The sequence below is a fragment of the Hippopotamus amphibius genome, chromosome 7 (genome assembly GCF_030028045.1).
Source record: "Hippopotamus amphibius kiboko isolate mHipAmp2 chromosome 7, mHipAmp2.hap2, whole genome shotgun sequence".
NCBI lineage: Eukaryota > Metazoa > Chordata > Mammalia > Artiodactyla > Hippopotamidae > Hippopotamus > Hippopotamus amphibius.
In genome coordinates this window covers 17,364,777-17,388,051 of record NC_080192.1, presented here as the reverse complement: position 1 = coordinate 17,388,051, position 23,275 = coordinate 17,364,777, and the positions used below count along the sequence as shown (strand labels likewise).

The 23,275-nt window shown below is 35.1% G+C and overlaps 1 protein-coding gene across 3 annotated transcripts in view; it reads right to left on the bottom strand.

Annotated features, from left to right (window-relative positions):
* Window positions 1–23,275, bottom strand: part of SLC41A2 (solute carrier family 41 member 2) — a 126,894-nt gene that overhangs the window by 41,985 nt on the left and 61,634 nt on the right. For all 3 annotated transcript variants that reach the window (XM_057742642.1, XM_057742640.1, XM_057742641.1), the window contains exons 6-8: window positions 20,972–21,118; window positions 8,912–9,059; window positions 4,362–4,441 (exon numbers count right to left, since the gene is read on the bottom strand). In XM_057742642.1, the coding sequence (XP_057598625.1) occupies window positions 4,362–4,441; window positions 8,912–9,059; window positions 20,972–21,118 (375 nt within the window). The remainder of the gene's footprint in view (window positions 1–4,361; window positions 4,442–8,911; window positions 9,060–20,971; window positions 21,119–23,275) is intronic.

The window sequence follows — 23,275 nt, the reverse complement described above, 5'->3', positions numbered from 1 at the left end:
TGCGAGATCTTAGTTCCCCAACAAGAGATCAAACCCACACCCTTGGCAGTGGGTCCTAACTGCCTAGGGTGTGGGTCCTAACCACTGGACCACCAGGGAATTCCTAAAGAGAATTATTTTGCAGAAGAGGTGACATTTTAATTGGGTCTGAATGAATGAGCAGAGCTTGGTAAGTAAAAGAAGGGGAGTAAGACAAAAGGAACATGAGGCACAAAGGAATGATATAAAGAAATGACATGATCTATTTAAGAAAACACCAAAAATTGAACAAAATGAGAATTTAAAGAAGTGGTGGAGTGGTGGAGAAATGAGATTAGAGAGGGCAATTTTAACGCAGATCGGGCTAAGTATGTTATGCTAAATAATTTGTACTTCATCCTCCAGGAAACTTAACTGTGATCTTTAAGAAAGCAAGGGACGGGGATATGTGTATAAAAACAGATGATTGAACCTGGTGTACCCCCCCAAAAAAAATAATAAAAAAAGAAAAAAAAGAAAGCAAGGGACAAGATCGGCTTTGTTGATTGGGAAGCTAACTCTGACAGCAGTATGGAGGCTAGCCAGGTTACACTGGGTGATAGAAGAGGCAGGGAGGCACTTTATGCAGGTGTACCCAGGGAAGATGAACAAAACCAGGGAGCCTGGGGAGACACATGGTTGAGACTAACTCAGAAGGTATTTCAAGAACAGGTTAAAAAAAGAGAGTATTAAGAGAATGGGAATATGTGACTTTGGGATGTCTTGTTAGGGACACTGTGTAGATAACAATATCACTAACCAACAGGAAAGCCAGAAGGAAGAACAGGTTTGTGGGGAAGATAATGAATCCAACTTGGAGCTTTGGGTCTTCCATGTGGAAATACTCAGGTTAGAGTATGGATCTGGAAGCAAACAAAGGTCAAGACTGGGGACAGAGATAGGAGTCATATAACTAAGACAAACGGTTCTCAAACATTTGCACGAATCAACTGCTGGGTTCTACACCAGAGTTTCTGACTTGGGAGGTCTGGGCTGGGGCCTGAGAATCTGTATTTCTAACCAGATCCCAGGTGATGCTGCTAGCCTGGGGACTCCACCCTGAAAACTTCTGGACTAGACAATATCCCTCATAAAGAAGGTGAAAAGTGAGACTAGGAGATGATCAAGAACAGAGTTGGGAAGAATACAGATACTTAAAGAGGCAGATAGTAAGGAGAAGTCAGTGAAGGAAAATGAAGACGAACGTTCAGAGAATGGAATAAGAATTGGGAGAGCTGCAAAAGGGCAGATTAACTAGTATCAAATGGCTGAATACTGAAGACTGAAAACAAGTTACTGGATAAAGTAATTAGGAGGTCACTGCAGCGCTTGGTATAAACAGTTATGCAGAGTGAGAGGGATGTAAAATATTATAATAAATTTTACAAGTATAGGCTACACTTTGAAAAGGTTGGTCGTAAAGAGTACAAGGGAGAAAACAGAAGCTTGAGAAGGCAGAACTCTATGGCAAACGTGATACAGAACGAAAGAGTTGAGTATGATTGTAAACTAAAGAGGTAAGTGGGAGAAAGGAAGTCATGGAAGATACAGGAAAAGTTAAGACAACTGGCGGAGGAAGGATCCCATTTGGAGGTGTAATGGAACTGTGAATTAGCACAGGCGAATTGGGTGATCTTGGATAAGAGAGTCAGCTCTTCAGAGACAGGAGTGAAGAAGGTTAAGAGTAGCCAGTGTTAGAGGTGAGATAAGAGGTGAAGGGAAAGGACGGAGAAGGAAGCTGGGAGACACCTGCCTAAAGCCTCTGTTTTCTCTGCAGAGCTGCCCGACAAGAAACATTAAAGGAACTTCTTCAGGCAGATGGAAAGCAATGCCAGATGGAAATGTGAATCTACACAAAGGAAAGAAGAGTGCTGAAAATGTTAAATATATCGGGAAATATAAAAGATATCAACCCCTCGTTTTTAATCTTTTTAAAAAATAACTGCTTAAAGCAAAAATAATGTGTTATACGGTTTATAACAAAGCAAAACGTATGACAAAAAGGGCCCATAAGAGTGAAAATCCAAGTATACTGATATAAGGTTCTTATCCTTTACGTAAAGTGGTATATTGTTATTTGAAAGTAGACCACGATAAAGTTATAATAAACCCTAGATTAGTAGTTCTCAAAGTATGGTCTGGGGTTTAGAAGGAAGATTAAATCCAGAAATCCCAACCCCTAGCTAAAAGAAGTGCCAGAAGGGGAGATTCACAGCATATATTAGCATGATAAAGGCGTTAAGAAATTCTGTTGAACAGAAATCTTTTTTAACCTAATGTTTCCCAAACTGAGCTGACCACAGAACTCACTTTTCAAGTTATACTTATTAACACCTCAAAAACTGTTACATGAAATTATACTTTAGAAAATGTTACTGATTCTGAGTGTTAATAAGTGCTAAAAGATATCTTAATCACAGTATCAACACGGCTATGCCTTACTTTAAACAAAGCGTGTATTCCTGTATCTAATAGAACAGATAAATTAGTAGATGTTCATTTTGAGGGAAAAAAGTCACAGGCTTTGGGATATCAAGCAGATCTGGGTGTAAACCACCATTTACTAGATATGAGACTTTACCTTTATCTGAGGATTAAATAATATAACATGCATAAAAGACCTAAAAGCAATCTGCCACATAGTAAGTGCTCACTAAATAGCAAATGATGAAGATGATAAAACAGGGAGGGGTCTTTTAAACAGTACATCCCTTGGCACATTTAAAATGAAATTCAATTCTCAGAAGGTCTACCTTTTTTGAGAAGCATGAAGTGAATCTTCTCAATCAATGTTTTTAAAGAGTATAATTTAACATGAGTTCACTGTGATACCCAACTAAGAGGTTTACTTACTGAGATACAACAAAGATTTTATCACCATGCCATGCTGTGCACAAACTTCCAAGGAGGGCACTCTATCAAACTGTTTCTTACACAAGGTGAAATAACAGAGATACTCACTAAAATCTTACTAATAATGGGGTTTTAATTTAAATTAAATTTCTCACTGAAATGCTGGACAATACAGTTTAATAGGCATTGTTGGATAATCTTTATGCTAGTGAATTCATCAACTAATAGTTACTGAAGAGGATTTGGACAGAGGGAAAGAAAGTGATAGTTCTTCCAGGCAGTGAAAATTAGATCTCTCTATGGCCATAATACAAGAAGCAAGTCATAATGATAAAGGATAAAGTTGTATGAATATAGGAAGAGCCTTGATAGCTAGGCAGAAGAATTCTAATTTGATTTGACAGGCAGGAGGAACCCACTGTTAAGTTCAACATCTTAAAACTAATGTAATAAAAACAATGTTTAAGGTAGACCAGTCTACTAGTGACATTCAACTTGCATTGAATAGGGAGTGATTCAGGAAGGCTACTTTATTATTGAATGACAGTTGAACTGAGACATTAGTAGACTACAGTGGTAAGACATATTTGTTATATAAATAAATGAACAAATGAATTACATTAATGTACAAATGACAAGGTCTGGTCATTATCTATCCAAAGAGGATGAAGAGCCAGGTTGAATCAAATGGTTGCATGATTTTAAGGGTAGGTGATGGGGAGAATGGTGGTACCAGGAAAATTGGGAGGGGCATCTCTAGGGGAAATCTGTTCAGGTACCTCAAAATTAAATTGTTCAGTGAAAATTTTACATATGAAATTAGATTTTAGAGAACCTGCCTTTGTATAACACATTTTCTTATCCAGAAATATATAAAAGTAATTTATATTAAATGTGTAGTATATCCTGTGACATGGTTTATCCCAGGTAGAATTATTTTAAATTATATTCGCTTAGGCTATACTGAAATCTTATTTAATGACAGCCAGCCCCAAAGCTGGTAGGACTGGATTAAAATTATCTTTTTAAATGGAATTCATATAAAAATCCCTATGAATTTAAGTATTATAATTTCCATTTTACAGATAAGAAAAAACATAAGGCAGATTTGAAAGGGATCAGCAGAGCAGTAATAGATTTTAGTGGAGTGAACTGACTCCAGCAAAGCTTAAACCTAGCTAACTCTAATTTATCCACAAAAATTGACAGGGGCAGCAATAAAACAACACAAGATAGCAGATAAGCCCGAAGTAAATGATAACATAGAATTGAAATATCCTGTTTTGCCACACTAATCAAAAAAATCAGGTATGTCTGACTCTCAAACTAGTATCTAGAGATACAATTAAGTAAGAGTTCTTTTCAAAGATGTGTTCTGCATACTGAAAATAAAATGAACAGACTGGGAAGACAGACTCTTAGATTCCTGTTCGTACCTAAGAGTATAGAGAGATACAATATCACTATGAAATAGTATATCTGATTCTTACCATTAATAACTGGTGTGTAAACGACAATGCCAACCAAGTTTGGATCAGATACAGTTGTGTCCAGGATAAGGCCCCCAATGCTGAAAGATACAAAATCATATAATTTAGGGAAGAGGAAAGGAAAGGTACTAATTTGAAGTTGTTCTTCACATACAAACACCCCTCCTTTAAAAATAAAATATTTAGATATTAAAAAAAGAAAAAAATATTCAAAATAAAAATCAATGTCAAAAGCAAAAAGTGTTGAAAATAAAACATGGCATAAGCTGTAGTCCCACACTTCAGGGCTTTCCTTCTGGTCCCCATGTTTACATACATTACAAGGAAAAAAGGAAAAAAGTGTAGATTTTAATTGCATTAAAATGTCTGGAAGGACATATAAGAAATTATTAACAATGTCTATCCCCAGGGGTGAGACTGATAGGAGACTCATGGTCATTTTCTATCCTTCTGCACTTACTGGTTTTTTAAAACTATGTATACTTATTACCCTTATAACTAAAAAAAATTTTTAAGAGTATCTTTTCATATTTGAAGTAAGCAAGTCATTAAAGGGATGGCTTTTATTGTGTTAAAACTAGATATAGTAGATTACAGTGTCTTATCATTGGTAAATTAAAATAATGAGTTGTAGCCATAGAAGGAGCTGATTCGGAGAATAGAGGTCTTGAAAAATAACATACGGTTATACAGCAGCAAGACCTATACTCTCAGTGTCTCAGTGGAGCTTGGAGATTTTTTTTTGTTTCCAAGACCATTATCAATTGGTTAACATCAGTCTGTTGGTCTACGTACTATAAAACAGTGTCAGTCCCAATATTTCACGGGACCCTGTTGCCTAAATCATCTAGGAAAATGCAATTCACATTACAGAGAAATGAACTATATGCTGTCACAAAACAGGTCAAAGTATTAGATCAAATGTTCTTACCACTACCTGACAGTGAATATTAGGAAATTAAATCTTTATTATATTAATTATTTAATAAAATAAATGAATGGCTTAATATGCCTAAACTGCTAGGAGTTCCCATTAAAAGGTATACTATAAAGTCCAAAAACAGTCATCCTTAGAAATATTTTACTATTTTAAGCCCTAATTTAAAAAAATACGTATTTCACAGAATAAACTAGTTATGTGTCAAAGAATAAATCTCCCTCCCAAAACACACAGATTATGCTGTGTATATAACATGAATACTTGCTAAAAGACACTTTTACATATTTTTATTATCCAGGTGATAAAACTTCTCATAGAAAATTTAGAAAATACAAACAAAAAGAAAATAAAAATCAACCATAGTTACACCATTCAAAGTTATACTGTTACCATGTTGATATACAGCCTCCCAGACATTTTTAAACATGTATATGTTTAAAAATAAAACCTCAAATTGTAAAAGTAGTTTTCTTCACTTTCATTAAATTTTATTTTTATCAAACAAACACATGTGCATCATTTAAAAGGTGAAAGTACCACAAAGCTTACAAGATAGCCCCTAGCACTAACCCTACATCCTGGTCTCCATGAGCAATTCTTTTTAACGTCTTTGTTTCTTCTGGCATTTAATCCTCTATTTCTAAGCAGCATGTTTATTGCTATTTCTTGATTTTTAATTTGAGACATTACCTAATGATGTCCACTATGACAGGTGAGCATTTAGTCTCTCTTACCCTTCCCTCCCCACTTTAGTCCCTTCACAATTCCCTTTCTTCCCCAACTCTGCCAATCTGATTATAATTTTTGGTGAAATACTTAGGTTTTACTTCATTATAACAATGAAGTCATTATTCACAACTGAGCCACAAAGTGTGTTATGAGATCTCCCCACTTGTATTTTTTTGCTTTGTCTCATATTTTTCTTAAATTTTTAAGGTACTTATTACTAATTCAGCATCAAATGTGTAACAAAATTAATGAACGGGCTCTGAATACAAACTCATCAGGTAACCAATCAGCTCCATTTTTTTTTCCTTAGAGACACTCCTTCTGAAGGTCACTGTCCTCCTGCCAACATGGACGGTTGCTCTTTAGGTCTGACACACAGCTGTCATCCCATACCTTCCCTTCACTTCCCCATGACAGGTGTTGGTCTGTGCACTGTGACCAGGTCCCAACATTTCATGGAATCCTATTGCCCCAATCTTCCAGGAAAACGCAATCTACATTACAGAGAAATGAACCATATGCTGTTGCAGAACAGGTTTCCTCATTCCTGTGTTGTTTTCTTTCTTGATTATTTCCTCATTTTGATAGACCATATCTCCTCTCAGCTTTTATATGAAAGGGTATACAGGAAATAAATTTTTTGAGATCCTCTATGTCTGAAAACTTCTTGAGTCTACTCTTATATTTGGTTGACACAATGATCACGTTATATGTTCAAAACCATTTTCCCTCAGAATTTTGAGAGAATCACTTTGGGTGTTGCAGTTGGACATCACTCCGACTCTCAATCCCTTATACGCAACTGGACTTTTTTCTCTGGAAGCTTTTGGCATTTGTGATAATGTGCTTTGCTTGGGGTCCCTCCTACTCATTGTGCAAGGTACTCAGCTGGCCTTTTTAATCTGGAAGCCCATGTTCTTCAGTTCTGGGCTTGTGTTATTTCTTTGATAATTTCCTCTCCTTGTTGTTTGCCTTCAGTTGTCCACCTTTTTGCCTTCTGGTCCACTTTCCAGGATAGTTCCTCAACTCTACCTTCAAAATTTTTCTGATTTTTTTTGGTTTATTTCTGCTATTGATGCATTTTTAAATTCTCGAGCTTTTCCAATTTTTCAAGTCCTCCTTATTAAAACATTCTGTTCTTACATTATAGATGCCATAGCTTCTCTAATTTCTCTGAGGATACTGGTGATCATTTTTGGAGACTTTTCAACTATGTCTGCACTTTGAGTATCTTTTTAAAAAATTCTTTGTCTCTGTCATGTTAAAAGCCTGAATCAAATGCCTGGTGATCCTTTTCTGTCTTCTCCTCCTTAAGGGACACTGCAAAGCATATTCAGAGCTCTCTGTCCACAGGGCAGAGCTTGTCAGCAGGTGGGCCTCACTGAAGAATGATCAGATTGGCATGCAGCTCTTTCACTAAAGGACCCACAGGGTCAGTTTTTGCAGGTTTTTCTTTTGAGCTGATAAATTTCCCCAGAAAGGAATTATCTAATTTTTTGCCTGGGGGTAAAAGCCAGACTGCCAGCATTCTATGAGAAAAGGAAAGGAAGTGGGATCGGGTTTCCACTGTTGAGCATGTAGACTTTTCCTTAGGCCTTGTTTTTCATACAGTGTTTAATTTAATCCACAGCCTCACTGGTGCAGAGACTCTATGATTTAGCCTCTCAGGGTTAATTCACATCTTCCACAGGGTGGGAGGAGCAGCCACCTGGGTGGTCAAGCTAGAAAAGGGCTTTAAGGATCTAACTGCTTCTTACATTAACTTTCAGCCTGTCTTCTTCATTTCAGCTTTCAGAAGTTCTTAGTGCCTCTAAATCCTCCACCTTTTGGGGTTTCTGAGGCTCAGTTCAGCTTGCTTTTTATTGGTGTCCCCTTGTCCTGCAGGCAGTTAGGTTTTAGCTTTTTTCATTCTGCTAGCTCAGTTACCAAGCATACAACTGATTCCTATCTTAATGATTTTGCTAAATCTTTCAGCTACTGTCCTCTCTTCTCCCCTTCTATTTTTGTGGTTTTACAGCTTTTTAAAATTATTTTACTGTCATTTTAATAGTTTCAGTAATGAAGAAGATAAACATGTGCCAATCTATCATCTTTAATAGGAAATTCATACTCTTTTCCAGCCTTCTCCTTTCACCAAATGTATAAAGAACACCTTCCTACTTCAAGACAAATGTTACAGTGTTACTCTTTTTTTTTTCCTAGTAATTTTATTTTTTTATTTTTTTTTATTTTTTTATTTTTTGGGGGTACACCAGGTTCAATCATCTGTTTTTATACACATATCCCCGTATTCCCTCCCTACAGTGTTACTCTTGATGGCTGCTGAATGTTCCATTCTGTGACTAGGCCACAATTTATTCGATCAATACCTGATTGCTAGACAACTAAGGTGTTCTCCCTCTCTTTTTTTGTTATTAAAAACTCCACTGTGATGAAGAGCCTTACAACATAGTCATTTGCATATATCCATATCTTTAAGTCCCGTTCCAGTCCCTAGGAGTGGAGTTGTCAAATGGTATGTACATTTCTAAGGTTTACTGATACTTATCTGAACAACTTATTGTTCAAGGTAAGTAATGTCCTCCTCAGGTTAAAACTCACACAAAGACAAACGCCACTAAATTTTAAGCATTAACTTGGTAAAGATCTGGTTGGGGAAAAGTCTGAAACTGGTAGCAAATGAATTTCTATACATCTACTGATTTCAGTAAGTCTTGTCACTTACATCCCTATTACTTGGGATAATAAAGGATTGGCTATTTAAAATGACTGACCTAAGAAATAAAAAAAGGCAGCTGGTTTGTTTTAATATATACATGGATACATGCATGTAGTAACTGCCCCCCCCCACACACACAAACACACACATTTTAATACTAACCTACTTATAACCATAGCTGTTATGACCGGCTCCCAGCCTGAGTGGAGAACTGTCCTTGTGGCTGGATGTTTGGCAGCTATTATAATCCAGATAGGAGTTAGAGCCAAGAAAAAGACACCAACTAATGGAAGGATGTAGTAATAGGTCTCTAAAATTCAAAAAGAGACATTTCAATCTCTCTTATAACCATGTAGCAAACGTAGATATCAAAAGTTTAACAGAAGATATGTTATCAAACATACTCATGGTATATACTTTCTATAAATTTCAAAGTGAAAACTATAAATAAGGTAAAAATGTTAAATAATGTAACTGAAAACTAGTACATTAATTCAACATTTATTGAAATAGTTATGTGACCTAGATGTGAACAACAACAATAATAATAATAACAAAAATAGCAACAATAAAAACTCTAACATTACTTGGCTCCTACCATTTACCATGTACTGTGCTGGATGCTTCACGTTCATTGTCTCACTTAATTGTCCTCACAAGTATGAGGCAGAAACTCATTCCTACTTTACGAAGAAACTGAGGCTTAGGAGCTTAAGAGCACAGCTAAGAAATAGCAAGAACTGGGAGAAAATGACACCTGTCTGACACTGGAGTTAGTGCTCTTAACTCCAAACTATAAAGTCTAATAAGACATTGTTTTTACCCATCAGGATCTTATAGCATAAGCATTCCACGGAATATTGGCCGATCGACAGATAATAGATATTCTCTCAATCCTGAACAGTGTCCCAAGCTCCAAAATAAAATTGCAATAGTAGGTTTAATAAGGATAAACAGGTTTCTTCACTGCAAAATGACTCAGACCCTTAATATGCTAAGATAGAATATAGTAGACTATAATATATTAACCAGAGTTTGGCCAGACTACCTAGTTTCACATCTGGATGTTACAACTTATTTTGGCCAAGAAATTTAACTTCTATAAACTTCAATTTCCTTATCTATAAAATGGGAAAAAAAATTATAATAACTATTTCATGGGATTCTCGTGAGTCTTAAGAAAATTAACAGGTGTAATTTAACTGGAATAGTGCCCAGGCACACAGTTAACGTTTACTAAACACTTACTATCATATAACCATCACTACCATCGTTATTAACACCTTTCTATTTGTGACATACTCAGAAAACAAACTGCCAGGATTTTTTTATACCTCTCCGTGGTAGACTGTCTTACTTAATCACAATTATTCATTCTCTCCCATTCCTGTTATGCTTTCCTATAGAGAGAGTTTAGGAACGCTTACTGACTTTGGGCTTGGTTATTTGTCCTGCTTTGTAGGCATGATGTATGCTATCTCTGAACAAAACCTGAAATGTGCTTTCAGAAATTACTAAGAGATTTATTTACAAGATTTATGTAGATAAACAGATAATAAACTGTTTTCAGACACTGATGACCAGTATTGCAGGACTGTGATCCTTGAGAGAGGGGAAAGAAATGAGCTAAGCCCTACAATAGCCTGAGCCCTCTGTTTAAAGGCACATTCCAGACCACAGCTCAGGAAGGGAGAATTCCAGCAGAGTGAGTCTAAGGCAGCAGGAATTTACAGGACAGAATACTGGAGAAGAGGAAACTATTAGAGAAAGATCTTGCAAACAGAATACCGAGCCATGCACGCATAGGGTGAACTCCACAAGGCTAGGCCAAGAATAACTGATGAGTTGTAAACTAAAAAAATTCCCAGAGTTTACAAAGGGCTAGAAGTCATTTGAGATCTAACCCCCAAGAGAGGAGAGACTCTTGGAAAACTGAGAACATTCAGTGGAGACCAGAGAAGGAACACTTCTTAGTAGTAGGGCTAGTCTTAGTGTAATGTCTACTCTAGATCTATTCCACAACATACAGTACTAACCACTATATGATCACAGCTAGATCTAGTCCAGTGAAGCTTAAAACCAAGTCTTATAAGGCTCAAACTAATCTACAAACAGCTGTCTACAAGAACAAAGTACATGAAAACTATAAGACGCTGATGAAAGAAATTGAAGACAACACAAACAGATGGAAAGATACACTGTGTTCTTGGATTGAAAGAATTAATATTGTTAAAAAAGACCATACCACCCAAGGCAATCTACAGATTCAACACAATCCCTATCAAATTACCAACAGCATTTTCCACAGACCTGAAACAAAAATTTTAAAAATTTGTATGAAAACACAAAAGACCCCCAAAAGCTAAAGCAATCCTGAGAAAGAAGAACGAAGCTGGAGGAATCATACTCCCTGACTTCAGACTATACTACAAAGCTACAGTAATCAAAACAGTATGGTACTGGCACAAAAACAGACATATACATCAATGGAACACAATATAAAGCTTGGAAATAAACCCACACACTTAAGGTCAATTAGTCTACAACAAAGGAGGCAAAAATAAACAACAGAGAAGAGACAATCTCTTCAGTTAGTGGTGCTGGGAAAACTGGACAGCTACACGTAAAAGAATGAAATCATAACATTCTCTAATACCATATACAAAAATAAACTCAAAATGGATTAAAGACCTAAATGTAAGATACTATAAATCTCCTAGAGGAAAACATAGGCAGAATATTCTTTGACATAAATTACAACAATATTTTTCTGGATCTGTCTCCTGGAATAATGGAAATCAAAACAAAAATAAACAAATGGGACCTACTGAACTTAAAAGATTTGCACAGCAAAGAACACCATAAAGAAAACAAAAAGACAACCCACAGAATGGGAGAAAATATCTGCAAATGATGCAACCGACAAGGGATTAATTTCCAAAATATACAAACAGCTCATCCAACTTAACATCCAAAAAAACTGAACAACCCAATCAAAAAATGGGCGGAAGGCCTAAATAAACATTTCTCCAAAGAAGACATACAAATGGCCAACAGGCACATGAAAAGATGCTCAACATCACTAATTATTAGAGAAATGCAAATCAAAACTACAATGAGGTATCACTTCACACCAGTGAGAATGGCCATCTTTAAAAAGTCTACAAATAATAAATGCTGGAGAGGGTGTAGAGAAAAAGGAACCCTCCTACACTCTTGGTGGGAATGTAAATTGGTGCAGCCACTATGGAGAATAGTATGAAGGTTCCTTAAAAAACCAAACACAGAGTTACCATATGATCCTGCAATCCCACTCTTAGGCATATATTTGGAGAAAACAGTAATTCGAACAGGTACATGCACTGCCCCCCCCCCACCCAATGTTCACTGCAGCACTATTTATAATAGCCAAAACATGGAAGCAGCCTAAATGTCCATCGACAGATAAATGGATAAAGAAGATGTGGTATATATACAGTGGAATATTACTCAGCCATAAAAAATGAAATAATGTCATTTGCAGCAACATGGATGGACCTGGAGATCATATATACTAAGTGAAGTAAGTCAGAGAGAGAAAGACAAATATCATACGATATCATTTACATATGGAATCTTAAAAAATGACACAAATGAACTTATTTACAAAACATAAACAGACTCAGGGATTAAAATATACATACTACTATATATAAAACAGGTAAACAACAAAGACCTACTGTACAGCACAGGAAACTATACTCAATATCTTGTAATAACCTATAATGGAAAAGAATCTGAAAAAGTGTATATATATATATATATATATGTATATGTATAACTGAATCACTTTGCTGCACACTTGAAACTAACAGAACATTTTAAATTAAATATACTTCAATTTTCTTAAAGAAGGAAAAAAAAAGGTCCAATACTCTGTAAGGAAAAAACAGTCAAGCACTTAACATTACATCTACAAAGTCTAACATCTAACCAAAAATTATTTTTAAGAGTTTGAAATTATGTTTGGTTGCATTTATAAACTTAGTTAAATACCCTGAAATATTGTTTACTTTAGACATTTCACTTATCTCACAAAAGTTTCCTAGTACTTAAGGTAATCTTCCTAAATCTAATAAATTAAATGTACAAATACAGTGAGTCAAGTTTTCATAAATATTCATACAATGTATATAAATTTGGTAAGATTTCTATTTAACAATTACAAGAATAAGTTAATTACATAATTATAAATTTTAAAATGGAATCAGAAGACTGACATGTTACCATTATGGGCTAAGTAACAAGTATATTTGTATGCGTTTTTAGCATAAAAACATTCATACCATAAATTTGATTCTCAAATATTTTTATACTTAGTTCTAAATCTCCCTAGGGTTAAAAGTTGCCTACCCGTTCTTTTTTTTTTTTTAACTTTTTATTTTTTAATTTTTTACAATAAACTGCATATATTTAGAGTGTACAATTTGGTATCCCAGTCTCCCAATTTGTTCCCCCCCAATCCTCCCCGCTTTCCCCATTTGGTGTCCATATGTTTGTTCTCTACATCTGTGTCTCTATTTCTGCCTTGCAAACTGGTTGATTTGTACCATTTTTCTATAGTCCACATATATGTGTTAATATACAATATTTGTTTTTCTCTTTCTGACTCACTTTACTCTGTATGACAGTCTCTAGGTCCATCCATGTCTCTAAAAATGTCCCAGTTTCACTGCTTTTTACAGCTGAGTAATATTCCATTGTATATATGTACCACATCTTCTTTATCCATTCATCTGTTCATGGACATTTAGGTTGCTTCCATGTCCTGGCTATTGTAAATAGTGCTGCAACGAACACTGGAGTGCATGTGTCTTTTTGAATGATGGTGTTCTCTGGGTATATGCCCAGTAGTGGCATTGCTGGGTCATATGGTACTTCTATTTTTAGTTTTGCAAGGAACCTCCATACTGTTTTCCATAGTGGCTGTATCAATTTACATTCCCACCAGCAATGCGAGAGCGTTCCTTTTTCTCCACACCCTCTCCAGCATTTACTGTTTGTCAATTTTCTGATGATGCCCATTCTAACTGGTGTGAGGTGATACCTCATAGTAACAGTTGCATCATCTCAAGACATTTTTGGTAATATCGTTTTAGCTGATCAAGCTTTTTTATTATCAGAGACCTCAGCCAGGACACTCCTGTATTTTTCTCAAGGACTTTAATATTTGTTTTGTATGGGAGGGAATTTATAACTCAAAGACAGAGTTGATCTCACAATCTTTGTAGCCTAGATTTAAGTTAAATGTTACTAAATTTTTCTGACATCTCATAAAATTCTTCAACCATTATTTATACCCTTCTCTTGGACTGAATTTTATATTTTATCATCTTCTTAAGATATTTAAAGGTCTCCTCACCTATGATTAAGATGTTTGAATTAGATAGAAACTCATTTTTTTTCCAATCAGGAACAATTACTATAAATATTAAAATAATACCCCAACAAATTTTATACTCATGGCTTTAGCTGGATTTGCCATCACATCTTCAAAATAATTATGCTAACAAAATTCATTTAAATATTTCCTTCCATTTAAAGAGATATGACTAATGCTACATATAGAGTCGTTTTTCCACAGTTTTATTAAGATTAAAAAAAATCTTTATTGGATAGATTCCCAGTTCTCCACGCTAAACCATTAGACAGAGATAAATAACATTCCAATTAGGAAACATTCTTACCTCCTAAAACAACTAACATTGCCAACAGTTTCTTTACAGACTCAAACAGCAAACTAAAAGCATTAAAACCCACTAAACACAAATGAAAAGAACTATTCTGGTAGATCAGATCATCTTAGTATTTCATTTTCAGGTCAAGAGAGGAGCACCAAGCCAGGCTTTTATTCTCAACATCACATCTCTGGAAGGACATCCAAAGTTGAAAAAAAACACTTATCATCCTAACTCCAGAGTCATTGCCCTGAATTTTCAAAGAGGGGGAAAAATTTCTTGGGAAAGAAATAAAAAATAATGAGTGAGCAGTTCCTCAAAAAGTTAAAAGAGTTATCATATGATCTAGAAATTCCACTCCTAGGTATATACCAGTAGAATTGAAAACACATGTTCACACAGAAATGTGTACAACAATGTTCAAAGTAGCATTATTTATAACAGCCAAAAAGTAAATGCAACCCAAATGTCTACCTAATGGTAAGTGGATAAACAAAATGTGATATATCCATACAATGGAATATTATTCAGTACTGCATGGTATTCAGTACTGATTCATGCTAAAGCATGAACTTTGAAAACATACTAATTGAAGGAAACCAGATATAAAAGGTCATATATTGCATGATTCCATTTTTTGAAATCTCTAGAATAGGCAAATCCATAGAGACAGAAACTAGATTAGTGGTTGCCAGTGCTGGTGGGAGTGGAATGGGGAGTGACTGCTAAAGGTTTCTTTCTGGGGTGATGAAAATGTTCTGGAATGAGATAATAGGTTATCTTATGAATACGCCGAAAACTACTGAATTGCACACTTTTAAAAGGTGAATTGTATGATATAACTGAATTATATCTCAATTTTAAAAAATTACAACAATGAAAAAAAAGGAGGGGGACTACATGCTTTAAAAATGTCATTGTTATAAAAGACAAAGAACATACATATATTCATACAGACAGATGGAGAGAATAAAAGATAATGTAAATGGGATAAAATGTTAACATTTGGTGACTATTGGGTACAGGGTATACAGGGTTTTTTGTACTATTTTATTTTTGCAACTATTCTATAAGTTTAAAATTATCTCCAACTAAAGTTTTTAACATTAAAAAAAAAAGAGTGGGAGAACTATGGTAAAATCAAAATATCTAAAATGATTTACTATAAATGTATTCTATTTCAATTTCCTGCAAATCTAACATGCCCATTCCCACCAAATTAAACCATATGTTTAATTGTATAGTACTCTCTTACCTCTTCCCTGGCTAAATTCTAATCCAATAGTTAGGTGGAAATTACAAATATACAAAAAGGGAAAGGTGCTGAAGCATTCTTCTTTTTAGGAGATCTTGGTGTTTCGTAGATGTCATAAAATTAAAGAATTACTTTTAGAAAACCACTAATGGCACAATCATCAAGAGAAACTGGTTGATTAAAAGCCAGCAATGAACTTCTGAATTAATATCAAAAGCTAAAAGCATCTGTCTTTTAAATCAAACTCATTTACATGACTCTAGTCAAAATAATATTTTGTGTTAATTTCTGGGTATCTCATAAATGGGTACTGTGGTAGGCTGAATAATGGTCCTCAAAGACAACCACAATTACTCTAGAACTAGTGAATGTTACCTTATATGGTAAAAGGGGCTTTGCAGATGTGATTAAATCAAGGATTTTGAAATAGGGAGATTATCCTGGATTATGTGAGTGAGCCCTAAAGTAATCACAGGTATATACATATAGGCAAGAAGTAGAAAGGAATTTGACTACACAAGACAAAGCAATGTGACCACAGAAACAGACATCAGTAATGTGGCTGCAAGCCAAGGAATGCTAGTGACTACCGGAAAATGAAACCGGTAAGGAATGACTTCCCCCTGAAACCTCCACAAGGAACAAGCCCTGCTGACACCTTGATTTTAGCCCTGAATAACAAACTCATCTTGGACTTTGGCCTCCAGAACTGTACGAAAATTAATTCTGTTGTTTCAAGCCACAAAGTTGTGGTAATTTGTTACAGCAGCAATGGAAACGAACACAGGACTGCAGATAAAACTGTAGAATTTTAAGCCTAATAAATGTCTGTGTACCTCAGTACTGATTCCATGATATAGGTAAACTACAGAAAGGTAAGAGTTAATATAGCCAAAGTGGTTCAAATTGCTATGATTCCACTTAACTGTGAAACTTAACTGCCGTCTTTTTGATTCACGGCTTTCACCTTTATCTAGATTATTGGTGACATTTTGCAACTATTGTTACGCAATTTCATTAATAGCATTCATTATTTTCCCTCTAAATTCTTCTGAAATATGTTGCTGCTATGAGTGACATTTTAATATGTTAGCTGTTTGTGTGCGAACAACAAAGCAATGGGCAATGGAAAGTTGTAAACAATTTTCAAAATGCCCTTTATAATAACCATCAGAATTTTCTCACTAAGCCGACCTTCTAGGAATCACTCTAAACTGAGATCGTACAGTGCTATAAAGAATTCTGCAGAAGAGTGGCATGCATGATAATTTTAGATTCTACTCACATCACCACATCAAGGCAGTGATACTCTAGAATGTTTTGCAAATAACCAGGTGGCATCCCTGTTAGTCTCCACAGGACCCAAGTAACAACCTGGGGCTGACTGTTATTGCTCTTAAAGCTTACTGCTTCTTAAGCCATCTTATTAAAGCTAACTTTGAAGAATGAGAAACGAATCGACAATTTTGCTTCTCAGATCTTGCCTTAAAAGAGAAAAGCTAATAATTTTTCAAATCAGTATATATCATGTACATACAAGGATTATATAGCCATGTAGTTACAAATAATTGAAAAAGAGTTTTTAAAATCCTCTTAAAATTATGCATACAAGAAAAAGAAAAGGCAACAATCATTGTGTACAGGTATTTCAGTTACTGGCCCAATGTTAGATCCTTTTAACAGCTTTTAAAGATTACTATATAGATGAATAAATGCCTTTATATTTAGTCTTACCTAAGCATATCATAATCTAGACCTTAGATTACTCTCAAAACTGACTTTCTAATTCTGCTTCCATTTTCATTTGAAATAGATTTAAAAAAAAATTTTTTTTGATGCAGACCATTTTTGAAGTCTTTGTTGAATTTGTTACCATATTGCTTCTGTTTTATGTTTTGGTTTTTTGGCCGAGAAGCATGTGGGATCTTAGCTCCCTGGACCAGGGACTGAACCCCCACCCCCTGCACTGGAAGGCAAAGTCTTCATCAGTGGACCACCAGGGAAGTTCCTGAAAGAGATCTTTTCTAGCCACATGTTGCCATTTTTATTTTTCTACAGTGATACTAATTTCTCGATACATTCTGCTAAGGCAGTATACCCTTTCATTATTTTCCTAATACTATATCCTCATTGAAAGGATCATTTTTTCATTACAAATTATTATGTTATTGGACAGGAATCGTGGCGAAGTCATTCAGAGGGATATTTATCCTTCATTTTCCATACACATGCCACTTCCTGAATAATTTCTACTCACATTAATTGGATAGCTTTCAAAAGGAATAAAGTATTTGGTGAAGTGCTATTTATTTAACATCCACTATGTATACGGCACTGTGGGGTCTATAGAACAAATAAAAAAAATAAAGACACAGTTTTGTCCTCAAGAGGCTTATACCCTTGATAAGGTAAGACACCACATTACTTGAAAAGCTACAGTGACTGGCCAAATGTAAAGAATGTCTTAAGAGAAGTGTCAGTGAAGTGCTATGGGAATTCAGAGGAGAAAAGGTTTACCTAAGATTAGGGAAATCTATGAATTTAGTATTGAAAGGATTCTGCCTTGCCTTCACGGAGAGGAGGGGAACAACAAGAAAGAAAAGACAAAGATCACAGGCGGTGTATGAGGATCAGCAAATGGCTGTTTACTGCGTTTGGCCGTTTGGCTGGAGTACAAACAAGGAAAGAGGTACAAGGAAGGGAGAAGCGGGCAGGAGGCTGAGAAGGTAAGACTCCGGCAGGCCTGAACACCAAGCAAAAACCTTAACTCTGTGTAAGTCTTTAAGCAATAAAGACTGCCTCAGGGTGACCACAAAAGTCTGCAACAGGAAACAAAGTTTTGTTTCTTTTGTCCTTTTTTGGAGAACTGGAGAGCTGACAAGGGGGGATGTTCCATATTTACTTCAGATATCAGAAATCAGCACATTTTATCAAGAGTAAAAGAAAGGTAGCACATTGACTGAATGTAGAGTGAGCCTTCATACATGTACTGACATTAACAGGACACAAAGAGAGCTGTTCAAAGCCATCTCTGAATATTCAAAACTCTAAGTGAGGAGTTAAGTGAGACTTTTCTCAAAGTCGGGTTCTTTGAGCACCACATAATTCATGGCCTCTATTTATAACCAAAGCCTGTGGCTGCCATGAAATCCTCTTTTTATCTCTAAAGACTGCTAAATGTTTCCAATATAGTTTAGGAATTAAACTTTGTCTCCAAGAGCCAGGCATCCCACTCAGCAAGATGAATGGGATTTTGGGATTTAAAAGTGTCCATCCCTAATCTCTGTGTTCAGAATGCCCCCAATACCAGGTTTCCAACTGCTGGTCCTATGAGGCCCTCTAGTGCTCATAATGCAAACACTTTAGAAATCCAAAACTGACACTTCCGAAATTGTTTAAAATAACTTCGAATCTATCAGTAGCCCATGAAAAAAATATCATTTTAGGGAAACAAATGATATAGATGAACTGTAAAAGATCCTGTTTTAATTAATTCATCTTGAATTACTTTGAACCATCTTTCAGAAGACAAGTAAAGGCTTAGAAAAGGCTAAGCAATATTTAACAATAAAATTATTTTACAAAATTATGGTCTCATTATATATCACTTTTAGATTTCCTGATCTAGTTAAACTACTAATGTATCATCTATAACACTCAAAATATTGAGAGTTTTAGAGAATAACATAGTACGATTAAGTCTTTTATGAAGAGAGTTTATCATCTGTGTAATTTTTAAAAATAAAATTTAAAAAGTGAGCCCACATTATTTTCCTCAGAAGTTGTTTTATGTTATGGAATATTGTAATATTTAGTCTGTATCATTATAACAATTGTTATATTTATTATGGTAACATTCTTCAACGGCTTCAACTGGTGGAGACACCCTGGTATTTGGCAGGCAGCTGAGAAATGTGTTAAAAATGACATCATGGTAACTTAAGTACCCAAGTCTGCAAATAATATACTTTCCATTTTTATAAGAACAATATCTTACATTTGGCCCATTGATCATTTATCGTCTTCTACCTTACTTCACGTAGACGCATCTTATCTTCTAAATGAGAATTTTCCTTGAATATACATATCAAGTCTTGAGTATTGTTTTTATGTCATTAAATAATTTAAGGTAATTTTATATACTAAATGAAACTTCTCTTGATATCTCCAAAAGTATTAGAAAATGACTGCCTCTGACAGGTTAAAGCCCTTTCTTTAGTTCAAAAACATTTATCTGGGGCTCTTACTTCTTCAAACCAAATATACTTTAGATTTATTCTAAAGCATACCACAATCTATCTAGCATCCATGAAAATACATGAGGATATGTGAATAAATGTCTGCTTCCAGCTTGGCTTATAAACTCTCTCTTTTATTACTTTTTAATCTTCTTTTAATTTTTTAAAAATTTGGCATCTAAAAAAAATGAAACTACAGTCAGCTTTTAGCACTAAACCTATGCCCACAAAGCATATACATTTACATTAACAATAGCCCCTGAGTATAAATTTGCATTACAACAATTCATTACATTCTATAAATACCCTATTACTATTATCAGGAATCACATGTACAAGATGACTCCAAATTCACACAGCATTCAGGCTCATTTTCATGGTGATTTTTGGGTTGTTAGTATTAATTGCCACATTGGTTTCTGATGGGGGAAGTCACTAAATTTCAAACACCACCATAACCTTTTTTTTTTTTTTTTTTTTTTGGTACATGGGCTTAGTTGCTCCGCGGCATGTGGGATCTTCCTGGAGCTGGGATCGAACCCGTGACCTCTGCATTGGCAGGCAGATTCTTAACCACTGCGCCACCTAGGAAGCCCACCATAACCTTTGTTTTGAGACAATAGTGCAACACACATATCAGAATCCTGTGGGTTGACCCCTCAGTGGCTACACATTTGGAGGAAAGGGCAGAATTCATAGACTATGACAGACCTGTGTCAACCTTCCTACCAACAGTGGGTAACACACATAACCTCTATGATCCTCAGTTTTCTCCTCTGAAATTAGAGATGATAATCCTTACCTTTTAGAGTTTTAAACTCTTTAAGAGGAGAAAAGGTATGTGAGAACCGCAACACACAGTAGGTGTACAAGCAGCAGTTATTGTTCTAATCCACTTCAACTGCAGTTCTAATGCAGATGAAGGCCACCACGGAGTCATGACATAGCTGCAACAATACTTATTTAAAGAGACTCTGAATAACGCATTACATTTAATTTCAAGTCAACTTACCAAGACAGGAGTACAAACCCTGACTTATCCAAGCTAATATGGCAAGAGTTATAAGGTCGCCAAAACTAGCAGCAATGGGTGTAGCGACATTATCAGGATTTATACCAGTCTTCTTGGAACCAACAATAACCCCAACCATTATTATTCCTAAAAAAAATAAATAAATAAAGCTCATTACTTTTCTGTTATCATTTAAAGAAAACCCCCTGAAATACTGAAATACATAGGCTAGACAAACAGCATAACACTTCTGGTTAGACTGCTTAGATAAGCTGACTAAAGCAAACAAAACATTTTACTTGAATGCTTCGGCAAAATGTCTTTCAATTTCAAAAGATTTGAGAAGGTCAGTGCTGCACTTAGAGACCTGAAAATCTATGGTAAAATAACATTAAAGCTAAAAAGTTCCAAATTTAGTGACATGCATGTCTTGGATGTAATGTATTCTTGTGTATCAAAGCCAAAGATTTTATTTTAACCCTCAAGTAAAGTATGAAAATGTCAAAGAAAGGGGAGTCATATTTATACACATAGCAATTGGGAAGAAAGCCAACAAAACCAGATATGTTTACATGGTGGTAGCCTGAATTGCTTGCTTCACTTTAATATTAAAAAGTGCTGAAGTGTTAAGAAGTGGGAAGTAATTAAATTTTGAACACTGGAGGTCAGAATTCAAGAAGCAGTCTTTGTAAAGGATATTCTTTAAACCCAAAGTTTGTCTTTGAATCTATAACAACAGAAGATGAAAATGCGACTGTGTACTTGTACTTTTAAATCTTGGTATTCTTGAATCATAGAAAGGGGAGAAAAATGATAACACTTATACCCATACCCAATTGTATAGATTTTCTCAAGCCAACGCATTAAGAGGATGCAGTGCAGAGAAAATTTAAGATTAGGTCATTTACGTGCTAACCATAAATCAATATGGAAGCCTAAATATGGCTATTAAAAACAAAAAGCAGAATCTCACTACATTTTTAGACTGAAAATTATAACATATTCATTTTATAGATAATAAAACTGAGGTCCTAGGAGTGGGTTTAAATTCTTGCCTAAGGTCACATAGCTTATAAGTAACAATGTTTTTTCTACCACCCACCCCATAAAGCCAAAATTATTGAAAGTAGAATTTTTGTCTTTGAACATTCAATGACTCACGTCTTATTCTGGAGGCCTTTTCAATCTGTGGACTTACCTTTCCAATAATATCATTGTAAACAGAAAAAAAGAAGTAATAACAGAAAAAAAAATTTAATGTATTATACAATAATCAATTAAGATGTGATCATATAGAAATTTTTTTTCAAAATCAGCACATTTAAAGATCAACGTGGAAAGTTCTCCTATGACAGAATGCCTTCTATATAGTTTCAGCTGAAAACAAATATATCACCGTCATGGACCAGTAGAAAGGGCTGGGAGGCAGGAATCAGGTTTTAATTCTGATTTTTCTGTGAACAAGCTGATGAAATTGGACAAGTCACCTTACCTGAGTCAGTTTTCTCACCTATAAAAGGTGGACAATATTATCTGCTCTACATATATAAAGGTGAAGTTTCCATGAAATTAGAACACACATTATTCAAAGTAAGAAGGTGCAAACAAATGTATTTTAAAAATCTGAATTTTTATGGTTTTAAAAATCCCAGGCAATTACAAACACTTGTTAGTCTGCAAATTTTTAAACAATTCTTTCTAAAGGAAACAAGATTAGAAAGAAAACTGAAGCAAGTGAGCCTAAAGAAATAGAGTGCTAATGCTTTAACATTTCTTTTTTATCAGAAATTAATTTTCCAATAACATAACTCACTCTTCTTTCACCATTCAATTCTAGTAATTCTATATAAAGACAAGAAACTACCTCTGGTATAATTTAAGTACTAAAACAAAATGCTTGAAAATATTTTGGAAGTCGGCTTAATTTTAATAAGATTCTCTAAATTATCAGAACCTAGCCCCAAAAGTTAGCTTCCTTGTAGGATCACCTCACATGAGAATGTTTCATTTTGCTGGTGATCTAAAATGAGAAGATGGCAATTATAAAATAAAAATTACCAAGTCTTTATGATTATGATTCCATAATAAACTAGTTCTCTAGTATAAAGTTCATATTACAAAGAACGATATCCCAACTAAAAAATTATAATGTAGTTAAACATTAAAACCTTCTGGCTAGGACTTCCTAGGTGGCGCAGTGGTAAAGAATCCGCCTGCCAATGCAGGGGACACGGGTTCGAGCCCTGCCCTGGGAAGATTCCACATGCCATGGAGCAACTAAGCCCATGTGCCACAACTATAAAA